Source organism: Schistosoma mansoni, chromosome 1 (genome assembly GCF_000237925.1).
Source record: "Schistosoma mansoni strain Puerto Rico chromosome 1, complete genome".
In the NCBI taxonomy this organism is placed as follows: Eukaryota; Metazoa; Platyhelminthes; class Trematoda; order Strigeidida; family Schistosomatidae; genus Schistosoma; species Schistosoma mansoni.
Genome location: NC_031495.1, coordinates 32,690,280 through 32,698,103, shown reverse-complemented (window position 1 = coordinate 32,698,103; position 7,824 = coordinate 32,690,280). Strand labels below are relative to the sequence as shown.

At 34.8% G+C, this 7,824-nt stretch overlaps 1 protein-coding gene across 1 annotated transcript; it reads right to left on the bottom strand.

Annotated features, from left to right (window-relative positions):
• Window positions 1-4,242: 4,242 nt before the first annotated feature.
• Window positions 4,243-5,913, bottom strand: Smp_005140 (hypothetical protein; the record flags this gene model as incomplete). Its single annotated transcript, XM_018794104.1, has 1 exon — window positions 4,243-5,913. The coding sequence occupies one exon, from the start codon at window positions 5,911-5,913 to the stop codon at window positions 4,243-4,245; it is 1,671 nt and encodes a 556-aa protein (XP_018648550.1).
• Window positions 5,914-7,824: the final 1,911 nt, after the last annotated feature.

The window sequence follows — 7,824 nt, the reverse complement described above, 5'->3', positions numbered from 1 at the left end:
TACAAAATTTGGACTTCGCAAATGACCTAGCTCTCCCATCTCATACACACCAAGAAGTGCAGATGAAGACAGTCAGTGTATCAACAGCCTCTATGGCAGTAATTCTTAAAATTCCCAAAGGAAAAGGAATGATCTCAAGATATAACACAGAAAAAATCAACCAAACCCCACTTGATGGTGAAACTCTGGAAAAGGTGGAAGCCTTTACATACCCGGACAGTATATATATGATATGTGGGCGAGAATGATAATGATTGGTTGTTCTGCTTAGTCAAATTTGTAGATAATGTGACAGGTGTCAGATGAGTCGTATATTCTCCTGTCCTTATTATTATTTATTGATTGTCCATTTGTTGTTGGATTGTGTGGGTTTGGTGTGGAAACATATTTACGTTCTTGTCAGGCTAATCACGTATTCTTGATCTGAGTTGTGTTGAAGTCCTGTAGAGTAGACACTGGGAGGGGATCTAGTGTAGATATTCATCTAAGGTAAATTAACGTCTCATTCGTGTAAACAAGGAAAACGGACCGTTATTATAATTTATATATAGTTTTTGTTATTATTACTATTTTTTAAATTGAGATTTGGATAACGGCCAGCAGTTGAATCCGCTTCGAGTGAACATCAACACTGGGGAGCAGGTGCACTCAACTGAAGTCCCGAATAGGACGATAAGGGCGTCCTGAATTCCACTGCTAGCAACTACATAACCCTGCCTAACAATACTTGTGATGGATGCGAATTTTCAGGCAGTTCTTTGGGGATATATATATATATTTATATATATATATCAATTACAGACCTTAGCAACGATAACAACAATGGGATGGTTCAAACTCTTACAATACCATTTACAGAGTAAAATGTTCTGTGATTTAGACAAAGAAATTTCTCCTTGTGTGTTTTCCAAATCAAATACTCAACGACAAAAACGCAGAGAGGGGACTGTAATTATGTATTACACTAAGAGTAAGTGAATAATGTAAACCCATAGAAATCTCCTCAAGAATAGTTACCATGTGCATTTCTGTCGTTTGAAAAAGTGAAAGAAACCTAATCTACTAAGTAAGTGTTTAAGGAAGTTGTTTGTAAGACAACACATTCTGTTTACGGGGATATATAGAAAATAGTTAAAATAATGGCATATATAAAGATTTCAAAATATACAAGCACTTCAACTGTAGTCGAATTGTAGGAGCTCATTTATTTTTGAAGCTTACACATAGTGTAATGTTTGTAGCGCTAAAGCTCAGTTTGGAAAACGTTTATTTAGAGAAATATGAAACTTTCCAAACCAACTCAATTATACCACAGATCTTTACTTTTTGGAAACCTTCCTTATATACGGTCAACCTTAGCATTGTAATGAAATCTACAAAAATTAATTTGAATAATATGAAGTATTTTCAAATTTAGCATAATTTCGTAGAAGCAGGAGTCGAACTGGTGTTTTGAAAATACTTTTTCCCTGGAGAATTCTACCATTTTTTCGGTAAAGTATTTTGTCCGATATACCAATCAGATTTTTCCTAACTGGCTAAACCCATGTCACAAACAATCCACCATCTGCCAAATTTCTGAGACCTTATGATAATTTGTACAGAATTCACATTATACGTAATATTAATCCCATTGCACAAGCAAGTGGCCATCTGGACTCAGTAGCTCAGTGGATAATGTAATGACGTTTGAAGTCGACGGAACCGGGTTGGAGTCCCAGAGTAAACATCAACTCTGGAATTCAGACACATATAACTGGCGAGTCTGGGGACGAGATGCACATCCTGGATCCTGCTGCTAGCTATCATCCACCTCTGCAAATAATACATGTCAAAAAGCGATCTACGTTTTAGACTAGATCAAACATTCGATGAGAGTAGTACAGATCTATTCTACTACCAACGAAGCGAATAACTCAGGATAAATATTTCCGTCTCATACCATTTACTGAATTAATCAGTCATAATCAACACATTAGTTAACACGACGACATAAATATTGATAAGTTAATTAGCGAGAGTCGAATTATTAGTAGTATCAATGACGTTGATAATGATTAAAATAAGTTGAGTAAAATAAGTAAACCTTTTTTGCGTTAATAAAATCATATCAGTTTCTGAAATTAAGTTATGATAAGATTATTTATTATCGTAGAAAATATCTCATGCATCATAATAAATTATTCATTCCAATCTGTATTCATTTGATTCATAATTTTAAAGTTTAATCAATTTTTCGTGATACATTTCATTGGAATAAAAGATCACCTTTTATCTTTTCATCTACACATCACAGAGATTATAAACGAATAATTATTCAGTCAGTTAGTCACAACGTAGAACTTCGTACGTACGTACATCAGTTCAAGTTGCCATACCACATTAGCACAGAGATGAAGTTGTCGGTTCAAATCCCATAGTGGTAGAAGTAGTAAGAGTATAAGCAGTAATCCGAAAGATTAGGGTTTGAAGATGTTATTGAAGGAGTATAATCCAGTGAAATAAATTTGAAAAGAGAAAAAAGATAGAGGCATGAAGAATTCAGAAGATTAGAATTTGGTAGAACACAAAGAGTGGATGTAACTTCGCCATTGCAAACGATTTTGAACCATGTCATTCAAGGTCCCTAACCATCGATTGTTATCATCTCGCGAATCCCAATCAGGTAGTCTACACCTACCAGCATGACTCAGTCTAATTGTCAGTGACTTCATGTATTTGTGCCACGTTTTGGTCTGGCCACCCTTAGCTTTCTTCCAACCTACTCCTACACCATGAAACATTGCACGTCGGTGGTTGGGCATACGTAACACGTATCCCAGCCATCTCAACTGATGAAGTTCCACTACTTCATCAATCGATTTGCCATCCTTACCTAGTACCCGTTTCCTAACAGCTGCATTACTTACCCGGTGGTCCCAGGATATACGATCAATGCTTTGAAGACACCTATGATCGAATACTAGTAGCCTACGAATATCCTCTACTCTTATCGGCCATGTTTCACTGCTATAAAGTAAGACAGAGTGAACTGCTGTGCAGTATAGTCGTCCCTTAATTGAAAGACGGATATCTCTCCTACGCCATAAATGACGCAAGTTGGCAAAAGCTAGATGAGCCTTCTGTATCCGTGCTGAGATTTCGTCACACACCAGACCACAAGGGCTGATAAGACTCCCAAGATAAGTGAAGCGGTCGACACACTCAACTGCTTCACTCCCTATCATTAGTTCAGGTGCCGATGCAAACCAATCCTGAAGTAACATTTTGCACTTCGAGGGTGAGAATCGCATCCCGAACATGCCTGCATTGTTGCTTATAGTGGTCAGAAGACTCTGCATTTTGTCAGCGTCTTCACCAAATTAAAACTATGTCAGCGGCGTATTCTAAGTCAATAAGTGAGCCTCCCGGTAAAAGTTAAAACGAATAATTATTCCTTAAATAGGAATAATATATATTTGTAAAATCTCAGCGAATGAATTTGTAGATTTTACAAATATATATTATTCCTATTTAATGTCTTACATCAACTCGGCGCTCAAATACTGTGAAACTATTCGCTCTAATTTAGACGAAAGTTCTTATATAGAATAATTATTCCTCTTATATAATGATAAATTTCATCGCTTAGTGGTTTAATAAGTATTTTCATAAAAATTGAACATAATTAAAGATTTAATACGGAATTATGAAAACTATCTTTTATATTTTAAACTTTATTTGAGTATTTTGTCAATTTCAAATTGATATTGAACAATAACAACATCGAAATAATGAATATTAAACAGACATTCGAAAGAAAGGTATCTATTAAAACACATTCATGTTCAACTATTTTTACTTTAATTCTTGGTTTTCATGAGTGAATAAATTTTCAATTGTCATAAGAATTGAGAGTAGATTGTTATTTAATTTCCAAGAATTTCATGTACTTTATGTTCAGTTTCAATGATTAGAAATTGTTGAGTTAAAAGATTACTAAGTCTTTGAAAAGATCATTTATAATCTTATTTATGGATTAAATTCAACAAAGTTTAATTATTTGAAATCTATTTGTACCTCTGATGCTATTGGACTATTATCAAAAAGTTATCATTATAAATCGACAATTTGAATGGGATTATATAACTGGCATAATAACTTACATAAACAACTATTGAGTGGCAATACAAAGAAAGAACCCGAAATTATCAAAATGTTTTTCTAAAGGTAATTTCTTCATACTATATTTTTTTCCAGACATTACTGATAACAGGCAATTCTAATTTGTTGTTCATTATCTAAACCTAAAATGCTACTAGCTTTCCGTAAACATTGGTCTTCTTGTAAAATTAGTGGTAGTAATCTGTTTTTATTTATATTAGCCCGTTTTTTACAGGCCAATAATAATCTACATTCATTATCTAACAATTCTTGGATAATAGCCTTTTGTTGATCACTTGTTAGTGTTCGTTTTATCCAGCGTCTAGCAGCCCATATATTTAATAATATAATTAGAGTTAGAAACAAACCAATCGTTAATAAAACCATATTTATTTGTTTCAACGCTCTAGCTGTGATTGGATATTCAATTGATTGCCATAAACTAGGTTGTGTTGAATAAACTTTTAAATAGAACTCATTAATTAAATATATCCTATTAATAGATGTCCGTGGATTATCGACTTGGCTTGGTAAATGATACGTTTGAATAAATAAAAAGCATTTCCAAGTCCCATGATGTGTTAAATTTAAATAAGGAATTAATTGGATGCGTCGATTTAATCGTAAAGCTAAATTACGTGAATATTCATAACCATTCAATTTCCATACTATTTGAGCTGATTCCATCCAAACGGCTGTATTATCCAATGCATTAAAATATCCTAGATTAGAATAAAGATAAAACGGATCACCTTCTAGTGCAATGTATTTTATACCAATAATAATCAAGGTATAAAAAATTGTATTCCACTTGTGATTCCCAATCATCATTTGGCAGATATAAAAACCTTGGTCATAGTAATCTATACTTGGAAAAACTAAATATGTATCCTCCATGTAAAATGAAGATATCTCTGGCAGTAGATTCCATTTCATTTCTTCATCAAACAGTTTATTTTGATTATTCTTAGGATTTTTAGTTCTGTAAAATCTTCCAGATATAGATCCTGAGTTAGAATCGGCTGGATTTATCGATCTTCCATTTTTAAGCCATTTTATAGTCAAAATATGCTCTTTAAATAGTCGAGAGGTTAGACCGAAAATTCCTCGAGAAGTTAATTTTTTGGCAAGGTTGTAAGCTGGTGTTACACAGTCCATTCGAACACTTTGCTTAACACGCATTCGTAGAATATTTTGATATGCATTCAAGTTAAGTTGATCTTTTGCGACCTGGAAAGTTATTTTATCGGCAATATCATCAAGGGTACTAAAAGCTTCATCCACACAATTATAATCACATTCTGTAGTCTGATGATTAATCCCAGAACAAGTGAACCCATATGGTTCTGGAGGAGGATTGTTACAAAGTCGGTAACGCGTTCTACTTCCTGTATGACATCCTTGCCCATTAATTTTTTGCCCACCTGTAGGAAGACATGATGACCATGAACTCCATGTTCCCCAACCTGGAATACGTGGGCAACGTGTATTGACAAAACATGGCATACATTCTTTAGCTTGAGATTCATATGGATCTGAACTTTCACACATCATTGTTGATGACTGTACATTACCATATCCATCAAGACAACTTCGAACTCGACATCTTACTCCATTACCACAAGTAACGGAACAAGTTAAGGGTGTCGAAGACCACTGACCCCACCTGTATTTTAAATAACTACTAGCAAGGACATAATTAATTGAAAGACAAATTAGTATGAACCAGGCACAACAATTCAGCATTTGACGAATAAGTTGAGTATACATCATACTTTGAATGTTTTACAATATATTTACAGCGATTTATTGATTATCTTGATAGATCATCAATTTAAATAATACACGATAACAGACAAAATATATAAGAATGTGTAAATATATTAGAAACAGATTCCAATCAGTTAGATAAACTTTATTCACTCAAGAATACATGCCGAGGATAAGTCAACCTGGGATATATCATGGCTTGTTAATTAGAGAATTATAGAACTCTATAAGTGGAAATTAATGGAAAGTAGAAAAATGAACACTTATGCAAGTTCACAGTCATGAATATTTTGCCCTGTTTACGTGATAGTTATAAATCGAGAAATCATTAAAGTCGTTAATTTAACTAGGACAACGGATAAGCAGTCCGGCTTTGAGATTGATGAAAGCAATACCTAACTAGATTACAAAATTTTAAAAACTTGAATTTACGGATAAATTGTAAGCATTAATTTGAAGGGAAATCAAAATCAGCTGGTCACGATTATACTTTTTAAAAAACTAATTTGTTGATCTACAACGACTAATGACTTCTGATTAAAAAAGACAATTTTTTCTCTCATGGAAGATCGTTGTATCTCAAGTAAAGTAGTATCTTGAAAGCAAGGGAAGTCACTAAATTGAGTTATGGAGAGCAAATCATGCAGATACTCAGTTTGCGGCTACTAACTAAGTAGATATTCTGAATTTGAAAGGTTCTTGAGATAGTCCGATTGACAAGATGATAACTGATTCACGTAAACTATATATATATTTCACAAGGTGCCCAAATGATCCACTCAAAACACGGGTTAGTTATAACTATACATCGGGAAAATAATAGCTTCATCAATAAAGTACAAATGAACATTTCGAGTTTTTAATCAACATCGTCAACTGTATGCGCTATGTTAATGATTGAATCAAATATACTTGGGACAAAATTAAAATGTACTAACATTAGGATCGAGACAATAGTTGTACTGACATGTTAACTATATACCTGAAACAATAAGGGAGGTTGAGTGAAGAGGAACATCAGAATCGACAAACCTAAATATGTGGAAGATTTAGCAATGATGGCAGAAAAGGCTGCAAGAGAAGGAAACATGAGACAACTGTATGATACAACAAAGAAACTCACTGGAAACTACCGTAAACCACAAAGACCAGTGAAGATTAAGGAAGGCAAGGTAATCACCAACATTGAAGAACAATGAAACAGGTGGGTAGAACACTTCAAAGAACTCTTGAATTGATCAGCTTCACCGAAACAACTCAACATCGAAGTAGCACCCACGGACCTACCAATCGATGTTTGCCCACCGACAATTGAAGAGATCAGCATGGCCACCAGGCAAATCAAGAGCGCCAAAACAGCAGGACCAGACACCATTTCAGCAGAGGCACTGAAAGCAGATGTAGCAGTAACTGCAAAGATACTCCACATTCTCTTCAGTAAGACTTGGGATGAAGAACAAGTGCCAACAGACTGGCAAGAATGACTTCTGGTCAAAATACAAAAGCAAGGCGATCTCAGCAAGTGTGATAACTATAGGGACATCACTCTTCTCTAGATACCAGGAAAAGTCTTCAACAGGGTATTGTTAAACAGAATGAGGGACTCCGTAGACGCCCAATTTCCAGATCAACAGGCTGGACTCGGTAAGGATCGATCGTGTACTGACCAAGTCGCAACTATACGGATCATTGTGGAACAATCAATTGAATGGGATTCATCACTCTACAACAACTTCATTGACTATGAGAAAGCATTTGATAGTGTGGACAGGACAACACTATGGAGGCTTCTTCAACATTACAGCGTGCCTGCCTGAGAAGATAGTCAATATACGGAATTCCTATGATGGATTAACTGCAAAATCGTGCACGGAGGACAACTCACTGACTTGTTCGAGGTAAAGACCGGTG